We start from the raw sequence: 24,917 nt of genomic DNA on the forward strand, positions 1-24,917 counted from the left end.
CGCCGTCCGGCTATATGATAATACAGTTTAACAGCCAAAGTGATACACGCAGGTAGGGGTGCAAAGGTCAATGGTCAAAGTTTCGTGACGTCAGCCTTCCGAAACTGAGTTCCGAGAAGCCACTGTGACCAGTTCCACAATTACCAGCCGTATTTAGATCTTAGTCTTACCAACCAAGTAAGACTACAGCTTAGCAACTTAGTCATTAGTACCAACAGTCTTTGTGGCACAATGGCGAGTAAAAAGCAAGAATCTGCCGAGGTTGACGAGAAGTTCCTGACGTGCGCGATCTGCATGCTGCACTTCCGGGACCCCAGAATCCTGCCATGTCTGCACACATTTTGCAAACAATGTCTGCAAGAATGGGCCACCAAACAACAGCCGCTGGAGTGTCCAACCTGCCACAAACGGGTCAGTCTTTCAGAACAAAGTGTTGGCAGACTCATGAGCAACTATTACGTCAACAAACTGCTGGACTTCGCGGCCGTGAAGAAAGGGGCGGAGCCAGGTGTGCCGTGCCAGGTGTGCGAGGGGAAGGAGGGAGGATCGCGGGTATGGTGCGTACAGTGTGCCGTTCTGCTCTGTGAGTCCTGTACAAACACACATCGCAAGTTTCCTGCCATGAGAGGGCATCAGATCGTGACCAAAGAGAACCTCGAAGCCTCTGAAGGTGTTCCCAGCAACTTTCAGCGTAAAGCCTTCTGCCCGAAGCACGAACAACAAGTTTTAAGTTTCTACTGTGAACCTTGTCAGACTCTGGTCTGTGTCGACTGTACTGTTGTTGATCATCGACGGAGTGATCAACACAATCCCGTAGACATCGTCGCCGTCGCTGAGAGAAAGAAACAAGATCTACAAGAACTGTTACTGAAAGTCGAGCCTAGAGAAAAAGTCGTGCGAGCGACCCTGAGTAAAGTGGAGACGGAAATATTGGAGTTGCCAACAATGGCAGAGGCAGCGATTGAAAAGGCCACAGAATATTTTGACGAACTGATCGCCTTGATTCAAGACAGAAAAGAAGAGGTTGTCAAAGAAATAGGCTCAAGCCTCAAGAGAGTCGGAGCATGTCTGGACACACAGAAAGAAGCGATGGAGTTTGAGTTAACCGGACTGATCATGGCGTCTGAGTTCTGTAAACAAGCATTGGAACACCGTAGTGACGTGCACGTCATCGAGGTCGAGGGTCAAGTACGACAGAGGGTGGAAGAACTACTGACAACTCCAACCGACCTGACAGCCCGACCGAGTCACGTCGTGTTCTCGGAGGGGACGGCTGTGGAGGAGCTCAGAGATGCCGTGGGCCAGGCGGGGTTCGTACAAGTCAAAGTAAAGGTAGACGCATCTAAATGTTCACTTGATATAAAACCTGTCGTGGTAGAGTGTAGAAATGTCTCTCTCTTCAGCACAATTGATAGAAATGGGCGACTTTGTTCTGTGCCCAAAGATGACATCACAGCCCTCCTAACGGACCCCTTGGGCCGGGCGGTACCAACACAGCTGCAGCAGAAGGGCAAGGGATTGTGGGAAATCTCCTACACACCCGAGGTCACCGGCAACCATAGGTTAGAGGTCAAGGTGAACGGCATGTCTGTGGCGGGAAGTCCGTATGACGTCATAGTGGAAATCAGGGACACCCCAGTCTTAACCATCGGAGGAGAAGGAGGTGGGGAGGTAGAACTTTCTTGCCCATCAGATGTAGCAGTGGACATGGATGGTAACATTGCAGTCTTGGAGGCAGGGAACAGACGGGTTCAGATAGTCGATTCCATGACTGGCCAGTCGCTTAGGTGTTTCTTGCTTGATGGTGAGGATTCGTTCGGCATAGACACTGACTCCAGTGGACAGTTTTTGGTGACGTCGGAAAACATGTTCAGCGCTGGCAAACAAGCAGTCTTTGTGTACTCAAAGGAAGGAAAACTCACAAGAACCGTAAAACCTGACTGTTTACAGCATGCGACTGGTGTTGCAGTTCTGAAGGACGGCCGCATGGTGGTGGCGGATAACAGGCAGATGTCGTGTCTCCTCCTGCAGCATGACGGGAGTCACATCCGGGACATCGGCAAGGGGCAGCTACAAAACCCATGGTTCATAGCGGTGGACGAATCACGTGACCTTCTCTTTGTCACTGACACCGCTGCCCATAAAGTGTTCGTGTTCGACCTTGAGGGGAAGTTGAAGTTTAGTTTTGGTAAATTTGGGGAGAGTGATGGAGAGTTCAACCGTCCATCGGGGATGACGTTAGACCCGGCAGGAAGCATTATCGTAGCGGACCTGAATAACCGCCGTCTGCAGGAGTTCAGGCCTGACGGGACGTACCTGAGAACCGTGGCCGCAGTTCAGGCGGGAAGCCCCGCTGGAATCGCGATGACACCGGATGGCCACATAGCTGTAGCGTGTTTTTCTGGACATTGTGTCGAGTTGTACAGGTACATGTAGCTTTAAAGTTAAAACTTTATATAATGTAACATTAGGGCGATATAAGTCAATTTTCCGGTCATTGATTTTCAAACTATGTTGAATCTTTATATTGCATATGGGTGTCATTCAAGAAAAAAATTACACCATTCGAGTGTAATATTTTCTAGCTGGGTGTTTTCATTCAAAAAATGTGTGCACCTCGTGGGCTGTTTTTTACTGACAACCATAAATGAAGCAGAAGTATGAAATTATAGCACAAATGTATTGAACAGTAGAAGTAAATGAAAATCATTAGAAGATTTTTTCAATCAAAATATTTCAAAATTTGGTGCAAAAAATGCCTTGTGTAAACAAAGTACAGAATAGCTCATTGATTAGCTCATTATTTACATACTTGGTATCTGTTGATGTTCCACTTGCCGTAGATTACATACATTACATGTATGAAATTACTATGATGTAAAACACTGTAATTTCAGAATTTCTTTTGATTATTCAAATAAAGTCTTCATTTGCATGATTTGCATTTAATTATGTACATCTCTCTCTAAGTCACCTACATATAAAAATGATGAAAATACGTTGTTTTTTTCTGGATTTATCTGCTATAAAAGATTTCGCCAGAAACCTCAATTAAAGTTCCAGAACAAGCTGATATGGGAACAAAACCCACACCATTTTTTTTTCTGACAGGAAAAGCTATCTGTCACAAAAAATCGAAGATGATAGCATGTTCAGGACAACAGATACAAAAAACGGAAGTTCTGCTGCAGTACCAAGATCATCCACTAGGCTAGGAGGCCCATATTTGACATTGACTTTTGTCTTCCTATGACAAACCAACATACCAAATATCATCACGATCCATAAAGGCGTTCTGAAGAAGTTTTGCTGACTACAAATGTGGGGAAACACACACAGAGACACACAGAGACACACCAAAAACAATACCCCCATTTTTCATGGATTTAATAAAATATATTCACGGCTTAACGCATGACAGCTCAACAGGTACGATCCCACACCACATACTGCTCAGGGGTGTCTAATAGTAGCCAAATACATAAGAAATACAGATAGAATCCGCTCTATCAAAGCGCACCATCCCTTTATGTATCTTAATAATAATGATTTACTGGAAATTACACAAATCTGTCAAAAGTTTCGTGATTTATATATGTGAACACACACAAAAAAAGAACCTTGCCACGGAAGAAACTCTCCAGAGGCACACACAATTCTGTTTAGGCACACAGCACAAAAAAACACAATAAATACTTGTAATAGTTGTGATGGTTTGGGCTGAGTCTATAACATGGACTATGTCCAACACTGGACAACTAACTGTACTCATTACATTTGTTTATTCTCATCTTCTGACTTTGACTCTAATCTATTCAGAACAAAATTTAGCTATTCTTACATCCTGAATGTAAAAAATCCCCTAATTCAAATAACAAACCAACAAGACAATAATATAACCCTGTATGTACTCAATGTACATATTCTGAATTAACAGGTTACTTTTACATGTATCAGCACTTTGCAACCATCCTTGATAATATGATTGTCAGATAAATGAAATAAGTAATAATATTAACATAGAAAAATAAAATTGGTTTTAAAATTGTCACGTGCACAAATGCAGTCAAACGTATCTACGAAGTACGCCCTTGGTATCTTTAGTGTCTTCGTAGACAAGTACTCTTCGTATTTAGCAAATTTAAGTGCATAATGGCATCATGAGACAACCCCTACATGATAAATATAGTAAAATATATTAAGACGATACAAATTCCACCAATGACTGTAAAAACCAATTTTTATCCCATACCACACTCTCTTGTATTATGTAGTTTAGCGTTATGCAATGTAGCTATATGTACAAGTAGATGCCAAACATATTACCTTGCACAATCGTTGTGCAATAAAGTCATGATTGTATAAAAAGCAATAGAGTGATACGAGAAAACCTGTATCATGAAAATTCATTTGTGTTGGTAGTTACATGTTTGAAGTTTAAACTTTTGGTCCAACACAAAAAATCATTTCACCTATAGCTTTCGGCCAGTCACTTCCTAAGTAGACTGATCCAGTGAAGCTTGTCACGTGGCTTCTTTAAAGTGTGACGTCAACACTGGGTCAAAGGTAGCACGTCGGCAGAACGTACTGCACCTGCGCGAAACCCGTAATGTATTGTACATAGCACTTTGGCAGGTTAACATTTCGACAGTAGTTTCCACATGTTGTGTCGGAAAGAATATTCTCTGCAACAGGCAAAATTCTGATGCAACGTTGACCAAAAACCCAACGAAAAACGCAAAAATACGGGGTTCTGCGCAGGCGCAGTACGTTCTGCCGACGTGCCGTATATGGTAGACGATGTCGGCCCCCGTCGCGGTTCACTGTAAGGATTTTGGACACTGAACAAGACTATTTCTTGAGAGGGGTGAAGGAAGCCATATACAGGGCTTCACTGGGTCAGTCTACTGAGGAAGACCAGAGTGATTGGTCGAATGCTCGAAGGGGAGAGATTTTTTGTGTTGGACCAAAAGTTTTAACTTTAAGTGAGAAGACAATGTTGTGGTGTCTTAGAAGTTTTCTGAGTGGTGAATGAAGGACACGCCGCCGAAGGTAAGCTTGTTCATTTCGCTACAGGCTTTTTCAACGTCCGCTGTCATTGGTGGAGGTCCACAGCTGAACACACCAAACAGTGTCTGAAAACAGAAAAGCACAGATGACAAAAAAGCCCGTATGAAAACCCATAGTTATATTCATATAAATATATATAACTAGATTTAGTTAGACAGGCCACACTAATTTGATTTGTTTGTTCTCGGATTTTTCCAGAAAAAATATGAAGCAACAGGGCGAAAAAAATAAAAAAATAAAAACAGGGTTTGGCATCCTCTTATAGCGCCAAATGCAACGATAGGAGCCATGAAGTCAACAAAAAAGGCTGGGTTATAATTTTAAAAATGAATTTTGAACTTTTAATCAAACCTCTGCTTTGATAGATGGAAAAAATGTAACAACTAGGAAGAAAATTACTTTTCTCAACTGTTGAGGACAAAATATAAGCAATTTTGAGTTGATTCAGAATTTTATTTTTTGCAAATCAGGAACAGATGAAGAGGCGAATCCGAGAACCAACAAATAAAATTGGTGTTGCCTTATATTGTATACTAAGTAATACAGGCTTAAGTTAATAACCTTCTGGCTGAAAGTAGTATGGAAGACGTCGGTAAAGGTTACACATCGAGATAATAAGATGCGCAAAAAACAGATACTCATTTGACAAGCAACTGATTATAGTTTTGCCATCCACTACCTTTTGTAATTAGAGAGAAATGATCTGTATAGGCTTGTACAAAACCTATTTTCTTACTTCATACACTTGAGCACTGTAGAAAAATTCATATTCCTAATGCGACTTGACAAACTTTCCATTGAAAAACATATCTGTTCCTTTATCTCTACTATAACGGAAAAGCGAGAAGTTGAGTTTATGTAATGATAGCTAGTTTTATTTTGTATGTATCTTTTCATCATGTCTTGTTTTGACCTGTACTTAGCCAAGTGTGGCAAAATGTGCAATAAAGGTCGTCATTCATTCATTCATTCATTATTGTTGTTGTAACAATATAGCTATGCCTGTATGACAGAAGAATGTAGACTGACCTCTGGATGCTCCTCCTGCAGTGACATTAAGAAGTGCTGGAAGTCAGGACGGCCGAAGTGGGTGATGGAGTTGAGGCCGGTGAACAGACTCCGCCCAGAAATACGCTGGAAGTGGCGCTCACAGATGTACTGTGGGGAAAAAGGATTTTGTTGAATTTTCAAAGTTTAAATGTACTGTGGGGATTTTAAGCGTATGTTTTCGTGAATTTCAGATCTAAAATGTACTAGGGGTTGTGTGTGTCCATGAACCTCAAAACTCTAACTTTCATGGTTTAGGAGTTAGCTATCGATGTACCAAAAGTGTCCTACCGCCACAAGTGTTCTGAAATAATACTTGTTAACCACAAAGATTTTATAAACAAAATTGATAAAGAAACGTGTCTATACCACAATAAATTTCCTTTCGTCAAAATTCTGGTAGAACTGTGTGATAAAAATGTAGTAACACTTGTAGACTAAGCTAACTCTACAATGAAACATGTGCCCGTACCGGTATAGTTGTCTTCTGGTAAAACTGTGTGGTAAAGATGTTCTACACTACTGTTACAGTAATACCTGTTGACCGAGCCGACTCTACATATATAAATAAAGGAACATGTGTCCGTACCAGCATGGTTGTCCTGAGGTCAAACTTCTGGTAGAACAGCATGATAAAGATGTTCTACACTACTGTTACAGTTACTGTAACACTTGTTGACCAAGCAGAGTTGTATGTACATGTATGAATAAACAAGTGTGTCCTTACACACTGTTTGGTGAGCTTAGTACATTTCCTGTTTCAAGGTTCAGAGAGGAGTAAAAACGTGGGTACCATTGTGTTGACCGACTTTACCAAAGCCTTCGACACAATCAACCACGAACAGGCCGTTAACAAACTCCTGAGCATGGGAACACGACCTTGTATCATACCCTGGATTGTCGATTTCCTCTCGGAGAGACGACAGTGTGTTAGATATGGAGACTCACTGTCAGACTGGCAAACACTCACCACCGGCGTACCACAGGGCACAAAACTTGGACCTATTATCTTTCTATGCATGATCAACGATGCCTGCCTAGCATATGCCGACCGGTGGAAGTACGTTGATGATCTGTCTCTCGGAGAGAACAGACATATCCAGGAACAGTCGCATCTCCAAGAACAAGTGAACTTGAACAAATGGTCCAAGGACACAAAACTTAAACTCAATCCAAAGAAATGTTTTACTTTCACTGTTAGCTTTATGAAAACTCCACCCCCACCCCTCCCAATAACCATTGATGGACAACAGCTTGCAGCAGTGGATGTAGTGAAAGTTTTGGGACTATGGCTACAATCAAACCTCAAATGGGAAACACAAGTGTGTGAGATGACAAAAAAGGCAAGCAAGCGTATGTTCATGATCCGTAGACTGAAAACTTTTGGCCTAGCACTGTCTGACCTTGTGACGGTATACTGTGGGTTCATCCGGCCAGTACTAGAGTACTGTGTACCTGTTTGGCATCATGGCCTATCTAATCAGCAAACGGCAGCCATTGAACGTGTGCAGAAGCGGGCATGTCGCATCATTCTTGGGAGGGCTTACACAGACTATAACACAGCACTTACTGTCTGCGGACTAAAGAGACTTGCTACCAGACGAGACCACTTGTGCGCCAAATTTGCAAGCAGCATGGCAACATCTGAAAGAACTGTTGAGTTAGTACCCGTTTCCAGGGGACAAACACATGGACGGTCCCTTAGGAATTCTAATGAACTGACCCTACCGACCTGCCGAACTCTAAGGTTTAAGAACAGTCCTGTACCGTCGATGTTGCGGATCCTGAACGCTAACTGATATTAGAAGCAATTGCCACTAATGTATTATTTTAAAATGTATTATTTTAAAGCTATGTATTATTTTAAAACTTTGTTGTAAATATTTTAATGTGTCCTGCACAATATGTATGTACAGAAGGCGCAATTCAGCCTGTCTGGCTGCAATGTCTTTTATCAATAAACCATTTTTCATTGATTGATTGATTGTGTGTCCTTACCAGCATGGTTGTCCTGAGGTCGAACTTCTGGTAGAACTGTGTGATAAAGATGTTCTACACTACTGTTACAGTAACACTTGTTGACCAAGCAGACTTGTATGTACATGTATAAAGAAACATGTGTCCGTACCAGCATGGTAGTCCTGAGGTCAAACTTCTGGTATGGTAAAACTGTGTGATGAAGATGTTCTACACTACTGTTAGTTGTATGTACATGTACATGTATAAAGAAACATGTGTCCTTACCAGCATGGTTGTCCTGAGGTCGAACTTCTGGTAGAACTGTGTGATGAAGATGTTTTAACACTTGATGACTAAGCTAACTCTATAAAGAAACCTGTGTCCGTACCAGCATGGTTGTCCTGAGGTCGAACTTCTGGTAGAACTGTGTGATGAAGATGTGCACGCTGACCAGGTCGTTCTTGTCCTTCTCCTCCACCTCCCGGATGATGTCAGTCAGCCACTCAAACTGCTGCTGGGTCCGAGTCACCCACAGGAAGTAAATCTAACAAGAAATCGGCGCGAAACCGTTAACAAATTTAATCTTTTTATTAGGTAAGCTTGTCATGCTTCAGTCTAGGGCATCTAAAATTTTAAATTTCGAGTTCTTTAGAAAACTAGTAATTTTCTATCAAAAGACAGAATACCTAATTGCGTCTCGGAGAGGGAAGCTGGAGAGGCATCGGGGTAAGTGGGTACCTTATATAAGGCTTGTTTATAGATATTACTTTATGTATTAGTCATTTAGCGCTTATGTCCAATTAGGGAGGCTCTATGTCTATGTGAGTGTTTGCTTATAGTAAAAATGAATTTCAAAAAAAATAAAAGAAAAAAGAAAAAGAAAAATTTAGAATGGCATGAAGAATTTAAAATGAATTTCTTGTTTTATTCCCTTTTGTATATTCTAGTTTTGCATATGCATTTCTTCGCTGATTTCCATAAGGAAGCAGGCAGGAATATAGCAGGATTATGAAGACAGAAATAAGTAATGGTAATCTTTTAACCCTTTACTTCCTTCCAGCCTACCAGTCTGTGGTTACACCATGCCCCCTTATCTGTCACTCTGCAAACACCTGTTCTGATGTCTATACTTTTTAATAATGCATCATATCAAGGTAGCGTAAAGATGAATTCACATCTCAGTCATACGAAATAATTTAACGAATTTCTAGGTCCAGATATCGCATCTGCGTTAATAATATTATTAGAGCATTATTTTATGAGGGGAGGGGGTAGCCAATGTCAAGATGCCATCAATGAAATCCGTACTCCCATAATTGCAGAAAGTATCTTTATTCAAGCCTAAATGAGAGGCTTACCTTCTTGCAAACAAACTTGGCCCCCATCTCTGACTTGTGCACGATGTCCTTCAGGATGGCGGCGAATGGCGTGACTCCGATCCCGCCGCCGATCAGCACGGCCACGGGGAACTTGTACCAGTCCTGGTGACCCTCTCCATAGGGGCCGTCAACATACACCTGCAGGGCAACATTTATAGTATATGTCACTGGGCAATCCTTAGCCTCCTTTCCAGACTTCTAAAGCTGCGGCGACATTTTTTACGGGGAGCGACGTGGACGCGACGGTTTTGCCGCCGAGGGACCGTCTCTCCCCGGCAAAGTCCCTCGGCGGCAAAACCGCCCCCGCAGCATAACTCGCGTCACTCCCTGAAAATAATTAACGCCGCCGCTTCAAAAATCACTATGCGAAGGAGCCTAGACAATCTTCATCTTTATCATGTTACATATTGCATAATCGCTGTCTAAAATTAGGATCAACAGCAGTAGCTATAGCCTTCAGACTTTCTGGGCCGCATTCAGAGTGTTTGGTTCGTTTTATTACATGTCGTTTTGCTCGTTTCACAGATTGGAAATTACGTGTAACAATGCTTATGTCTCTATTAAAATGAAGTGGAATGTTTAAGGGATGTTTAAGAAGTCATTATAGTTCATGTCCTCATCGTTATAAAGATATTATAAATGAGCTAAGAAGTAAAATGGCAAAAATATGAAGCAGGAAGCTAGTAGTGTTATGGAATCAGTGAGGCTAAGAAAACATCACTTTTTCACTTCAGGTTTTAGCCACGGAATCACATGTGTGTGGCGCTTTACGTGCCATATGGCCAGTATGGGCCTGCTCACATTTGTCGTACAATTGTCGTACGATATAGTCATTCGTATGTTGTGCAAATTCAACTAAAGATGTTGTCTTGAATGCTCGTCGGCGGTTGGTTCTGTCAGAGTCAGTTTGAAAATTCTACGGAATCAGAATCGCACGACCGCCTACGATACTCGTATCAATGTGTGACCACGAAGCATATCTTTAGCACCACGACCTACCATAGGGAGATCGTGTCCCTCGATCTTGGCGGGGTCGTACACCTTCCTGAGGTTGTTGGTCCAGGGTCCGACGGAGCGGATGTGGAGGCTGAGCGTGTCCTCGTGCGGCGCGGAGGTCAGCGTGAAGGGGTGGTACTCGTTATTCCCCAGGGCGGCCGAGGCGATACGCACCCACTGCCCGGACTTGTAGTCGAAGTTAGCCGGTCGCTTTAGCTCCAACATTGTGACGGCTAAAAAAAAATTATTTTCAACGGGATTTAGTGTGTAAAAACTTGGTACATTTGCCAAAATATGTATTGCATAGCATTCTTTATTCAAGACAGTGGTCAGCATACATGTAGCGGCAGATAACAAATTATGGACTGCTGAATTGTGCTGACCATTACATAGTAGTACATGAAAATACAACGTAGGTACAAACAAAACATACAAATTCACGACAATGACAATATGCACAACACATAAGAACTAATTTTTCATACAACAAACAACAAATTCCATTAAATTTTGGAAGCTTTCCAGACAATAATAGTTGATTTTTTCAACCAAAACTTGACATGGATTTTGGAATAACACATCGAATCAAAGTTGCTTTTAACTTTTTAAGCAGAATCAATTTAGTCAGAATTGCAATTGAACCAGTACCAGATAGAGGGTGTTAGTGTATATATATATAACTCAAAATTTACCTGATGGTAGCAGCTCGGCCTTGAGGACAGGAATCTCCACCTTCTTGCGACTGATGGACACCAGTTTGTCCAAAGTAAACAGGACCAGCGGGCCCAGTAGGAAATAATAGAAGTACGGCTCCTGCATGATGCAAACGCTTGTGTCAAACCATATGATCTAAAATACGTTACCATTTTACCAACAAAGGCAAAGAAAGAAAAAAATAACTGCGACATTTGAGCTTATGAATAAATCAAGTATTGATTATCAATTGTACTGGCCAAAATATTAGTTACAAAAAAGACAAAAGAAACATAGAGAGAAAGAAATTTTGTTTGTCTTGAAACATTAAAGTCTCCTTATTATAAGAATTAGCTTTATGATATCGAGGTATAAAGACACATAGCCGAATATGGCCTCCCGAGCACTGGCCGAATTCCACCCAACCATGGTTGGAAGTAGGTTGGGAGCAAGTTTGGATGTGGTTGGCTGGTGTTCGATAAAGCTGCCCATAGTTCGGTTGCGACAGCTAAATGTTTTAAGATGTTTTAATTAAAACACTAGACTGTGAAATTCAAACGGGAGGTTCAAACTAGCTTGTCTGGCTGGTGTTATGAAGTAGATATATATGGGTTGGCAATGTTTAGGACGTGTCCGGTGGTCAAATTTGACTCACATCCAACTCAAATTCGCAAATTTGCTTTACAAAGGTAGCTGTGTGACAGAGTAGGGCTCTAGTCTTAGACGTACCTGCACTAAATGGCCGGATCCATGCACAACTGTAAGGATGTACATGATCGGGTACAGGTTGTGGGTGAACCAGAAGGCCTTGAACAGGTAACGTCGGGAGTACTGGGTTGCAAACACGTACATCACAGCAAGGACCAGTACCAGCAGGACCCCGGTCATGCCTAGGATTATACATGTGCAAGCAATATGTACATGTTAAGGGAATGTACCTGCAGCAAATGTTATAATCGTTACAAAACTCTCAAATAGTACAAATGTCATATACTGTCATAACGCAGCGTCTTTTTTTATTCCAATATTTCATGGCTAGACATGGTGACAGCACACTCAAGTTATATCAACTTATTCTATGCCGCCACCAACACAGATGACCAATACAGGACAAGACAATACTAATTTTCACATAAGTTAAGCGACTTTTTGAAGTATGGATTTCGAACTGCAGATAGCAATGCAAGAAAATATTCCCTTATGGACAAGCGTAAGACTATGCTTACTTGGCACACTTTGATGTTCCTAAATATCATCATTCTAGAATGGTTTACAAAAGTCGTCTACAAACCTGTAGTAGTCTCATACAGCCAGTAGTGAAACTTGGGCAGATCAAAGGACCTATGGTTGATATTGAAAAGTAGAAAAAAACTGTTAGCATTTTAAGACTGAGAGCACTTTGGCATAATTGTTTCAATACCAAATCAAATCATTTTATTGGCTTCATGAATATTCTACTTATCGTACCTGACATAAATCAAAGAAATAGGTCCCCATAAATACACAAAATTTATCGTTGATATGCTGCGTATGGTACTCGTTTTGAACCATTCATCTCAATTAACATTCTATTGTACATTTAATGCACGTACGATGATATTCTTCATCCATGATGATATCACCGCGGATTTTTCACGGTTTTTATTTGGCCAACATTGAAACAAAATTTCGACCATTGCAGACGATGTATTTTCTGACACAACATTAGAAAACTATTGACAGGACGTCATCCTTAATATACGCGAATACGACTTAAAAGAGACGTTCTGCCGCCATACTCATCATAAGTGTGCATCATACGATGTGTGTGAAGGAGGGTTCACCTGTGGTAGAAGTCCCTGAAGAGACAGGTCAGGTCGTCCGCAGGTTGGGTGGAGATGTGGAAGAAGTTGATGCCGTGACCAAAGCAGTGCATGACTGGTCAGGGGGAAGAAAAGGAACGAGAGATTGTAAAAAATTTCCAAATCAATTGACCCGCATGCCTTCGTGCATCCGTGAATAGTTTCATCAGGTTGTTAAGACAATGAGTAAAGAGATTTATTTTACACAGTCAACCAAATCTTTTATTAACACCTGTGATGCAGTGCACGTGAAGCAGTCAGGATTGCTTTGTTGAGGAAGGTGACAGACGTCGACGGTCACCGAAATGTCGGCCTAATAAATGACTTGGTTGCGTAAATATAAAAAGAGTCTCTTTACTCAATGCCTTAATGCAGTCTTATCAATCATAGTGGCTCGCTCAAAAAGGCAAAAGACCAATACAAAATTTTGACAGGATTTTGACATCCTCTTAATTCTCAACAATCCATTCTAAAAGTACGGCAACATCATTGATTGTTTACTGCAAAAAAATGAAAACTTACTGGTGAAGAAGAGCGCAGACATGGCGACAAACTTGTGCATGGCGACGGCGGAGTCGAAGGGGATGTACCGGTGCAGGAAGGTCTCGCGCATGTGGGTGATGGTGTTGCGGCACATGGTGATGAGGATGACGGAGTAGGTCCACATCATCCCGCTGGCCGCGCCGCGAGTCACCGACACGCCGAACCCGGTGATCCTGCGCAGCCCCGCGTGTTCACGTTCAATGGAGTAGACTGAAAAAAATTAAAAATTAAGGTTAATCAATGCTGTTGTATTCCATCCCCAAACATTTTTCTTTTAATTTCTTTTATTCCATCATTTAATGACCAAACATGGCGACGACACACTCAACTTATATCAACTTATTTTATGCCGCCACCAACACAGAGTACAAATACAGGACAATACTTATTTTCACGATCGGTGGCATGTCAGGACTCGAACCAGGGACCTATTGGTTCCGAGTCACGCACTCTGCCGCTACGCCACATAAAACATTATTTGAAATACTACAAAGTGGAATATTCCAAAAGGTGATCCATTCCAAAGCATTTTGGAATAACACAAGTCTCAAGTCTCAAAATTATCTGCACGCTTCTCTCTACGTAGTTTGGAATGAATGACATACAATAGCGCGTGGAGACAGACTGGGGCCACGCGGCGACAGGGGCCGGAGACCCGGCAGCTAATTACCCGTTGTGATTCCCGAGGGGTGCCACAGATCCACTATGAGTTTTGTAATCACGTGTTTTGTTTCTAAACTAAACCCTAATCTAGACACATACACACCCGTACATACATAAATATATACAGACAGACAGACACACAGACATACTGACAGACATGAATCACTTGATCATAACAGGCACAACATGGAGTCCCCGAATGACCCGAAGTACGTATACACACATTTCTTTATATTTAAATGCTTGACAGCATGGCCGGCCACGTTGTTGAATATGCCAAATCATGGTCCAGCTGTGATTCGCAATGCAACGAATTTTCGTCTAAACCACGATCCATTATGAAACCTGTTTTATAAAATAACACTTGCAACGTATGTTGATTTTTATCTCAAAGCAGAGGTTTCTAGCAACAGGCCTTCACATGGAACCAGTTAAAAATTTATAGACGATATGTGTCTGCAAAAATCAAAATTACCACACCGCCTTCTGCTAAGGTCACATTTCAAAACCGGAGCTCGGTCTGGCTGTATGTGTGAATAAAGAATTCATATGCTCATGATTAATTTCGTTCATTTTTGGTCAAATTTTTTAAAAGCGTTCTTGCAAACTGTTGGAAATATGACCTTAGCATACGTCATGCACACGTGCACAATGAATCGAAGTCGGAAATCCACTTACAGTAAGCCCTCTCTATGAAGATCCCGGCCGTCACCAGCAGGTACAGCGTCATCCAGAAGATCTGTAGTCTGTAGTTCTGCACCTTGCTGCTGAAGCTGTTGAGTCGTTGTGTTAGCTTGTTGGTGGAGTAGACCTTGGACTTGGTGCCGATCCGCAGCCCGAGGCCCTGCTCTATCCCGGAGGTCGTCTGCGTGTGACGGCGTCGCATCATCTCTGCTTCGTTACTATGGAAACATGCAAAGCAATGTACGATTTTTTTCACGAAACAAGAATACGTCAAGCAAGTATATATACAGAAAAAGTGGGATCATTTGTCTTCCTCTGCTTTCAAAAAAGAAGTCAAACCTAGTAGTTTTTACCAGTAGTTTCTTAGTAGTTATCAGTAGTTCTATATGTACTAATTGTCTGTTTTTATACCATGTTTCTTCTGTTCCTGCAAGTAGCCCTCGGGCAAGAATTTGCAATAAACAATTATCATATACAGTCCCCGATGTCTGGAATTCACGTAACTATGTCGACCTGTAATATTTTGCTGGCTCCCTGTCATATTCTAAGACCTTTGACCAACTGCCGTTCTACCTACTCACGTACTCTGCCTGGACAAAAAACACACACATACATGTAGCTCAGCCACTCAATAATACATATTTTGTTTTTACCTCAAAGTAAAAATGACTTTTGTAGATGGTGAACTTGGAAGCTTAGCACATGTTTGCCACCCCACCCCCCTCAACTTCAAGGTAGCTGTTTTCGTTCATCTTTATACATTTACTTTTTGCTTGTATCTAAAGGGAAAAGGCTGGTACTGATTTCCCGCAAACATTTTTACAACTCTCTCAAAACCTATGCCGGAATTTCCGAACTCAGAGTACTGTTAAGTATTGACACATCATTCCAGTTTCATGTGTCCAATGACTCGTCTATTGAATTGTATAGTAGCAACCGTAAATAATTTCATCAGGTTGGTAAACGACTTAATAGCAAAGTTCTTTTTATCACAACCATTTATTTTTTCCAGCCGACGTTTCGATGACCGTCTGTCATCTTCATCAGGGCAGTTCTGACTGGTTTACTCTGCACTGACACTGATGTATTATGAATGTATTGTAAACAGAAAAAAACTAGCTTAAGTGCTCTATGATCTATGTAACACCTTTAGTGCACTATGCACCAAGTAACATCTAGTGTCAGTGCCCAGTAAACCAGTCAGAATTGACCTGATGAAGATGACTGACGGTCATCGAAACGTCGGCTTGTGAAAAATAAATGGTTGTGATAAAAAGATCTTTGCTATTCTGTATAGTAGCAAATTCTATAAACTAAATCATTATTTGCTGATAATGGAGCAGTTGCTAGTTCGACACTTACTGGTAGGCTTGGTGCACTTGTTTCAGCCGAACTATGGTATTCTCCCTTGTCAAACCTGGCCTGGCCTGGACTCCTTTAGTGTCAGGAATCTTGATATTGTTGCCTGTAATAGCAATAAAAAAGAAGTCAGTTTTTTTCAACTGAACATTTGCACAATATTTGAAAACAACTGCTAACAACTAAAACAACATCACACAGCGTGGTGCTTCAGCCACTCCATCTCATATTATCGCTTTGAAGGATTGATAAATTATTGGATATCTGTGCTTGATGCAGACGTATATATCCACGTACATGGTTCCAATGAATGATACTAAACCCAGTGCAACATCTTGCTGGTCTAACGTGTTACGCCGGAGGGCAAATATATCTTCTTTACAGATACACACAAGAAGCGCTGAGCCACCAAACTACTCACAGTTTGAAGACCTACCAAAGACCTACCAGTTATGAAATAGTGTACCATCGCTTGAATCCGCTACAAGTTCAAAACTCACATCAGAGCTTCATCTATAATTTCCAACATCAGAATTGATCATGCATTTTAATAATATTCATTAACATTTTACCAATGTGCTTACTCAATTCTCGCTGCACATGTGTCTTGGGGGTTGGTGGTTCGGTTGTGGGCCACTGTTGCAATTTCAATAAATCAAATCAAATCAAATCTAATCTAATCTAATCTAATCAAAATAAAACCCTATTTCTTATATTGGGACGCCGCCACGCCGCATGCCTGCGAAGCTGGTGTGTTACGCCGAAGGGCGGTTATACCGGCTATACAGATACAGAAGCTGGTGTGTTACGCCGAAGGGCGGTTATACCGGCTATACAGATACAGAAGCTGGTGTGTTACGCCGAAGGGTGGTTATACCGGCTATACAGATACTTCACAATCTGTCACCTGGCAGATCCATGGGCAGCCCTGCCCTGTTGAGAGCGTGTTTCTGGTCGCCCAGGATGTTGACGAAGTCCTGAAGCGTTAGGACCTCGTGGTCGCTCACCCCTCCTGCCTCCATCATGGCGTCCACCAGCTGGTTCAGCTGATCCTGTTCCACCTCGGTGTTCACCATGTCCATCATAGACCTGCAATGTGTCAGTGTAGATAAGAATGGTTTATTTAACATTTCCCTCACATATGTCACACTTGCAGTCCTAAGACAGAATTATGGTGATAGTACATACATACATTATCATAAACTTATACAATTATTACTTAAGGTTAAAAATTACAATTACATAACAAATTCATCAAAGTTATTGCACTAAAAAACACTACAACTACAATTTATGTACAGTCGAAGTATACGATATGTAATAAAACTAGTACAATGCGTTAGTTAAAGGATGCACGTTCGTGTACTATATCAAATTATTAAAATCAAGTTATCAACAATATTTCTATTATTTATATAGGATTTATACTATGTAATTGTAAAACAAGGGAGATCACATAATAAAGTACACAGAGTGTTGACCTATGTGTCCTGCTCGTTCAGGAGGGTTGTCATATAGGGGATAGGACTTTTGGCGACAGGCGGAGTATTGAAATCAGTTGTCAGTTCGCTCAGGTGTTTATTAGTATGCCAGAATGATCATTATCATGATCATGGGCATTAAGAGAAAGAAACAAAACCAAGAAATCAAATCGGCCAGGCAGTATCCATTTTCCAGACAGTATCCAATACGCTAAGTCACTAAGTCACCGCTCTCTTAGGAACAAAAACACCATCTCCATCCCCCCAGCCAGAACAAAAAGACTTCAGAACTCTGTCCTACATCAGTCTATCAGACTCTACAATCAGACAGTATAATCAAAACTCAAGATGTATGTTTCATATCAGTAGTATGTATATATTCATGTATATATGTATGTAACGCAATGTAATGTAATGTTATGTGTTTATTCTAATGTAATGATTGTAAATACCAATGTCATTCAGGCGACATTATACTTTATATGTCTGCAATGTTGGTATTATAATAAACAATAGAATAGAATAGAATAGAATAGAATAGAATAGACTAGAATTGAATTGAAATTTCTCAGAAATAGCCTCCCCTTACCTGAGCATGTTCTTGAACTCTTCCTTGGTCAGTTTCCCGTCTTTGTTCACATCGTACATGTTGAACATCAGCTTAGCCTTGTCATCACCAGTACCTGACAGATGTAAACAGCATCTTGTGTTAAGCGGGCTTTATTCTGTAGTAACCTTGGGGATCAAATCTCAACCTAGCCATCAGAGCTAAATCTGTCTGATATTGACAATGACTGTTATTTCCTATCACAATTGTGTCAATATTTCATATTTGAAATGGTTGTGGTAGCACGTGAAGAGTCCGTTTTTTAACCACCTAAAAAGCTAGAAGAAGCCTACGATATAAAAGAAGCAACCGTTTTACGTCAAATACTGTATGTGTGATCGTATTTTTGCCTCATGGATACTAGCATGCTATGGGATAATGGTCACTCAACTTACTACACCAGAACATTAACTTAGAAACCCACGATTCCTGCTCTGGAATTTCTTTGGGTGCCTTTAACTGTTCCGATATCACACATTGGTCTTGAAAATTAAAACGTCTAGGCAGGGCAAGTTGGAAAAATTATTTCATCTTGAAATTGAAAACGCAAAAGTAAAGACGTTGAAATGTTTGGGCACGGCAAGTTTATGAATCGATTTCTATATTTGAGAAGACCAGATCGACATAGTCAAGAGAGACAATGGTCTTGATAATAGTAGTAGATCTCATAACCTTGACGGTCGAGGGGCATATCATCATGACTTGCCACGATGACTCTTCAAGCTTATAATCTTGGCGGCGCCTATCTCCTATCCAAGATTTGGCTGATACAAGACGGAGGTTCGCCAGGTCTCTGCCCGGGTGATTTGTAGTGAATCACCAACTCCAGACAGTAGAATTTGTACCATCACACACCGGAGCATGCCCCTATTCTTTTTTAGAAATGTGTACGTGGTGGGTTCTTTTACGAGGTGTGGCTCTCCCCAAACACGGGACCTCCATGACTACAACATAAACCACGAAGCGGGGGACAGAGGCGTATGATCAGCCACCGCGGGTCTAGACCAGAGAAATCAAAACTCGACATACTATACAAACAGGAAACAGCTGGAAATGGGAAACGAACCTTTAGCAAAGATGACAATGACGTCCAGGAATTCCCGGAAATTGATGTACCCGCTACCGTCCTTGTCCACTAAGTTGAACATCTGTTCCACAAATATGGAGTCCGGCTTCATGGACAGGCACTGAGCAAACTCTGTCTTGGTCAGCTCACAGGATAGGACCTCCTGGGCCTCACGGAAACTCATGTTGTCTTCGATGGGGTTGTCTTCGTTGAACGCCTTGAATATGAAATATATAGATAGTAAAAGAATTCAAATATCATTAAGGTACGGGTTTAGTTCAAGCTCATTCCCTGGTGCCCATCGCAGGGAAAACGACATGGGAACCATGAAATGAAGAATTATAAAAGCGGCTATTCTACATTGCAGGAGGTAAATTGTCTAAAACTATGTCTGTTGGGCTTGACTTCATCTGTGTATGCTGTGGAAGACATGCTGTCTTATCTTTCAGTAATGTGTTTATATATTTTGGAATATATATTTTATATATATATATTATATATAAGGATAGATAACAATTCCGTGCGTTCATTATGAGAAAGCATGTACATGTGCAGATACGTGTGCAGATACGTGTGCAGATACGTGTGCAGATAAGTGTGCAGATACATAGCAGATACGTGTGCATATACTTGTGTAGATACGTGTACAGACACATGTGCAGATATGTGTAGATACATGTGCAGATACGCGTGCAGATAAATGTGCATATACGTGTGCAGATACACCAACACACCTGGGCAAAGTTGATCCTGAAGAACCTCTCTAGCAGCTTTTGTCGGTCAGCCTTGGTCTTGACCCTGCTCATCAGCTCCTTACCCTTCATCTCGTGTTTGTTACAGCTCAGACCTTCCTGTCCGAAGAACTTCTCCAGCTCACGTAGGCAGAAGTTGTGCTCGCCCATCGTGTCGAAATGTAGAATCTAGGACACAAAACACACAAAAGTATGCTAGTCAGATATTTATGTATGAAGATTCATCACATTTGTGTAAGGATTTCGTTTATTTCGTTTATTTCGATGCCTAACTGACTGACAATGACTAATCTTCCAGGGTTCAAAACATATAAACATACGAACATAATGACAGCAAAATTAATGGAGAATGAACATACATAATCATCAAAGATTATATACAGGTTTGACATAACAGATAATTATCTCCTCTTCAGGTTGTCAAACCTGACACCGAACTGTAAGGTTTGAACAACTTACACCGGGAAGGACCCCTACTCTTTTTCATTACTGTGGTGGGATCTTTCACGGTGCTCAAGGCGTGGCTCTCCTTAAATACGAGACATTTACGTCCTGTCCAAGAAGACGTCTCTAAGCAAAGTTAGATACTCATTTGCACTTGGGTCGGGTGAGGAAATAGGTGAAAAGAGAAGGACAACAACCAGGGGCCTGTCAGGGATAGGGCACTAATAAGGAAGAGTTCGAAGGTCATGGACATGTCGACAAGCGAGAGAAAAAACAATAAACCACCTCGACCTCTGGTATCCTTCAAGTACCTTCTTTGTATAATGAGACTCTGCGGTCGCAACATTTTTTTTTATATACGCGCACTGATACCAGCCATATAATAAGTCGGTGTGGTCTTACCCAGAATGAATACCGACGTTATTTCCCTTGGGCTGGTGGCAAGCGAGTCAATGATATTGGAGTCAACCCAGAGCAAACAGAACCCCGGCAGAATGCGTACAACACTCAACATAGATGCTAGCCTCAGCCGACTCAGCAACAGAGCTGAGCTTCGTACACTCATGGAGGTATGAGAGGAAGAGACCGTCCTTCTATGATAAAATCTTACCAGGTGATACTCCTTAGTAATCTTCATGGTTCTGTGTAACAGGGACTTTGTGTGACAGGGGCTTTACCTACCAGGTCATACTCTACAGACCGAGCTATGTAAGCGTGCCACACAGCACGTTTCGACGGCGTCAAAAGTGCACAGGAAACAGTCGCTATGGGGCACCCAGAACGGCTGTTTTTTTTTACGGTCTTCACTTTAATATAAGACCCAAACTGTTGACTATACTAGGTCAGAAAATAGGTCAACAGTCATATTTTACGATCTTTTGATTTATATGAAGGACAGAATTTGAGAAAATTACGACTTTGCCGAGTTCGTACGGAGTGCTTGGAGCGCCGATCCGGCGAAGATCGTTCAACTAATTCGTTCTGAAAATAAAGAAACAACACCCAAACTATCAACTTTTCCGCTTGTGATAATCTTTAGATGTAATATTCGTGGTTTTCTTCGCTGAAGCTGCCAGTTAGCCTCTATAGGAAAGTTCATGGTTCTGTGTATACGTATCAGGGGCTTTACCTACCAGGTCATACTCTTTCGGAATCTTCATGGCCAGCATGGTTCCGTTCCGCTCCACCGCCAGGTAGATGTCCAGCCTGGCGTGGTTCTTCAGGTCGATGGTCCGCACGGTGTTCAGACACTGGTCCAGCACCTTCACCTCCTTCCCCGGACCCAGCACCACCTGCACGCTGTGTTCTCCATCCTTCCCGCCCATGTACTCAGAGGCTGGGGGAGATGAGAAGCGATCAATTTATAATGGCGGAAACCCACTCTTAACGGCACCCAGTGTGGTCTTTTTTTTACTCCGTGAAGGAGGTGATGACCTCCGGACGGAATATTGTGGGTAGCCGTTTTTTCGTGTTCGCACCTAGAACACGGGGTTCCCTTTGTTTATTCGGCATGCAATTTTATGCACCGTCTGCGGGCATGCCCGTGATGATGCACATTTTTATTTATGGTTTTTTGTATAAAAGAATTACTTGGACAGCTAGCCTTAAACATGTAGCATGCAAAGTTAAATATTTATCTGCCATCTGCTAGTATAAGTTTAAACCTAAGATTTTTTTCAACCTAAGATAATTTAGATTTAGTCCTGACAAAGTTTCCTTAATTTAAAAGTCTCAGGCTTGTTAATGGCTATATTACACAAAGTTTTCATGCCTGTTTGTTCCTTACCCAGTATGGTTGATGCCCCGCTCTCCCTGCGCGTCGAGCTGGCGGTCTGAGTTTTCCTGTGCTCGATCCTCTCCTTGGCTTCTTGTAGTTTTCTCCGCTTAGCCAGGCACGCCAGCACCAAAATGCAGCCTTTAAGAAATATTTCATATCATAAAATAATAAAGCATTGTATGAATGTAATGTTGATAATTATGGGTCATACAAGGTAGCATAATGATTGTAAATATACATGTAGACATGATTCCAACTAAATAATAATCCTACTATGAATGATTTATGTTACGGTTAACAAGCATCGAAATTCAGTCTTGTACGTCACGACGGCCAGTCATGCTGTTGTTGATACAAATAAACCTATTAACAGTATAGTGAAATGAAAAATGACGATATGCAGGCATGTTAGATAACATTTTTATTATAATTAACTAAGAATGCACGGGCAACACTCCAAAAAATGAATTTTCTCCTAGACTTTACAAAGAAAAAGGAAGGGGACCTGAGATTATTTCTCACATGAAAAAAGACAACACTCGATTTCTACGTCCACCATGTTGGTGGATTGATTGCGTCATAGTCACGTGAGTCCCACGATAGTCACGTGACTTCCAAAGCTTACCCCCTACATTTGGCATATTTTAACAGAATAAGACTTATGTTGTAAGCACTAAATCCAAAACCTAATGTCTATCTTAGTTGAAGCAATGCTTTAATGGGTTAGGTTTAGGTTTAGGTTCAGGCACGGTTCATACGAAGGCCCATAGGTACACTTAGCATTTTTTATTCCACTTTGTATTTTCTGTGGGTACTTTGTATTTTCTATGGGTACTTTGTATTTTCTATGGGTACTTTGTATTTTCTATGGGTACTTTGTATTTTCTATGGGTACTTTGTATTTTCTATGGGTACTTTGTATTTTCTATGGGTACTTTGTATTTTCTATGGGTACTTTGTATTTTCTATGGGTACTTTGTATTTTCTATGGGTACTTTGTATTTTCTATGGGTACTTGTTTTTTTCTGTGTGTACTTCGCGAAGTTTTTTTGGTGGCTGGCGAAGCGACATTCATTTTGCTTTGATGTGGATGCTCCCATTTTTATTATGGGCGGTATATTTCTGTTTACCATTCCAGGCAACTAAATTTATTTTGAACCTATTAAAACATAATATACTTTACACTTTAAGAAAATTTTGTTTGTTTTGCATGCAATGTTCCACACGTTTATTAATTAGGAGTATCAAATAGTGATTATTACATCCTGGCATAGATTATGTTAATGTAGACACAGGACCATACTATTTTCGGGGGTGCTAGGACATATTGTTCAGACTTCCGTCAACATTTCCGTAGCGATATATGGTAAATCATTTCCTCGCTGAATGTAAATTACTCCTTTGTATTAAAAAAAGCCCGTAATCTAAAGCGAGGGTTCATTGCCAATGTTGGGAAAAAATTGCATTGCGGTTTGCTGCCCTCCTACCAACCGCGAACGTTCATCACATGCAGTTTACGCAGGAAATGTGGACAATATGCCGTTTCAGTAAATAACCTGACATCTAAAATTGTTCATTTATGAAGTGCAAAAGCGTGAAACATAGGCCGTAAGCCATGGAGGTCGTTGACCTTTGTTGGGACGCCCCACTCCCCACAAAAGTGCCAATTCATGTCACTACAGCACACATGTAGCTTACCACACGATTAGACGGTCAACCTAGAGTGTAATTTGAGTTTCTGTGAATATTTCAACAATTTTAGATGTCAGGTTATTTACTGAAACGGCATATTGTCCATATTTCCTGCGTAAACTGCATGTGATGAACGTTCGCGGTTGGTAGGAGGGCAGCAAACCGCAATGCAATTTTTTCCCAACATTGGCAATGAACCCTCGCTTTAGATTACGGGCTTTTTTTAATACAAAGGAGTAATTTACATTCAGCGAGGAAGTGATTTACCATATATCGCTACGGAAATGTTGACGGAAGTCTGAACAATATGTCCTAGCACCCCCGAAAATAGTATGGTCCTGTGTCTACATTAACATAATCTATGCCAGGATGTAATAATCACTATTTGATACTCCTAATTAATAAACGTGTGGAACATTGCATGCAAAACAAACAAAATTTTCTTAAAGTGTAAAGTATATTATGTTTTAATAGGTTCAAAATAAATTTAGTTGCCTGGAATGGTAAACAGAAATATACCGCCCATAATAAAAATGGGAGCATCCACATCAAAGCAAAATGAATGTCGCTTCGCCAGCCACCAAAAAAACTTCGCGAAGTACACACGGACGTGTCTGTAGGTACTGCTGTATGCTTACCTGGTGGGGTCTCTGTGATCTCGCCGGGTAGAGCGGTATTTTTATCGTCTTGTACGATTTATCGTTTTGTGCGCCCTTCATTGGGTTACTATTTTTTGTTTGGTTCGGTCTACCATAAAAAAGGCCCATAGAAAATACAAAGTACCCACAGAAAAAAACAAGTACCCATAGAAAATACAAAGTACCCATAGAAAATACAAAGTACCCACAGAAAATACAAAGTACC

The 24,917-nt window shown here is 41.2% G+C and overlaps 2 protein-coding genes across 2 annotated transcripts in view; one reads left to right on the forward strand and one right to left on the reverse strand.

The window, feature by feature from the left end:
* Window positions 1-219: 219 nt before the first annotated feature.
* LOC109484406 (tripartite motif-containing protein 2-like) lies at window positions 220-2,436 on the forward strand. Its single transcript, XM_019787653.1, has one exon. It carries the CDS (start codon window positions 232-234, stop codon window positions 2,434-2,436), a length of 2,205 nt encoding a protein of 734 aa, XP_019643212.1. The 5' UTR covers window positions 220-231.
* Window positions 2,437-4,903: 2,467 nt separating this feature from the next.
* Window positions 4,904-24,917, reverse strand: part of LOC109484726 (dual oxidase 2-like) — a 38,691-nt gene continuing 18,677 nt past the window's right edge. The window contains exons 16-34 of the mRNA XM_019788084.1: window positions 22,371-22,499; window positions 21,718-21,920; window positions 20,123-20,308; window positions 19,389-19,605; window positions 18,305-18,398; window positions 17,142-17,323; window positions 16,238-16,340; window positions 14,870-15,093; window positions 13,508-13,738; window positions 12,968-13,061; window positions 12,436-12,485; window positions 11,874-12,034; window positions 11,144-11,264; window positions 10,455-10,684; window positions 9,435-9,593; window positions 8,465-8,620; window positions 8,362-8,397; window positions 6,100-6,228; window positions 4,904-5,135 (exon numbers count right to left, since the gene is read on the reverse strand). Coding sequence (XP_019643643.1) covers window positions 5,010-5,135; window positions 6,100-6,228; window positions 8,362-8,397; window positions 8,465-8,620; window positions 9,435-9,593; window positions 10,455-10,684; window positions 11,144-11,264; window positions 11,874-12,034; window positions 12,436-12,485; window positions 12,968-13,061; window positions 13,508-13,738; window positions 14,870-15,093; window positions 16,238-16,340; window positions 17,142-17,323; window positions 18,305-18,398; window positions 19,389-19,605; window positions 20,123-20,308; window positions 21,718-21,920; window positions 22,371-22,499 — 2,831 coding nt within the window. The 3' untranslated portion in view covers window positions 4,904-5,009. The remainder of the gene's footprint in view (window positions 5,136-6,099; window positions 6,229-8,361; window positions 8,398-8,464; window positions 8,621-9,434; window positions 9,594-10,454; window positions 10,685-11,143; window positions 11,265-11,873; window positions 12,035-12,435; window positions 12,486-12,967; window positions 13,062-13,507; window positions 13,739-14,869; window positions 15,094-16,237; window positions 16,341-17,141; window positions 17,324-18,304; window positions 18,399-19,388; window positions 19,606-20,122; window positions 20,309-21,717; window positions 21,921-22,370; window positions 22,500-24,917) is intronic.

Source organism: Branchiostoma belcheri, unplaced genomic scaffold (genome assembly GCF_001625305.1).
Source record: "Branchiostoma belcheri isolate BF01 breed outbred unplaced genomic scaffold, Haploidv18h27 scaffold7, whole genome shotgun sequence".
In the NCBI taxonomy this organism is placed as follows: Eukaryota; Metazoa; Chordata; class Leptocardii; order Amphioxiformes; family Branchiostomatidae; genus Branchiostoma; species Branchiostoma belcheri.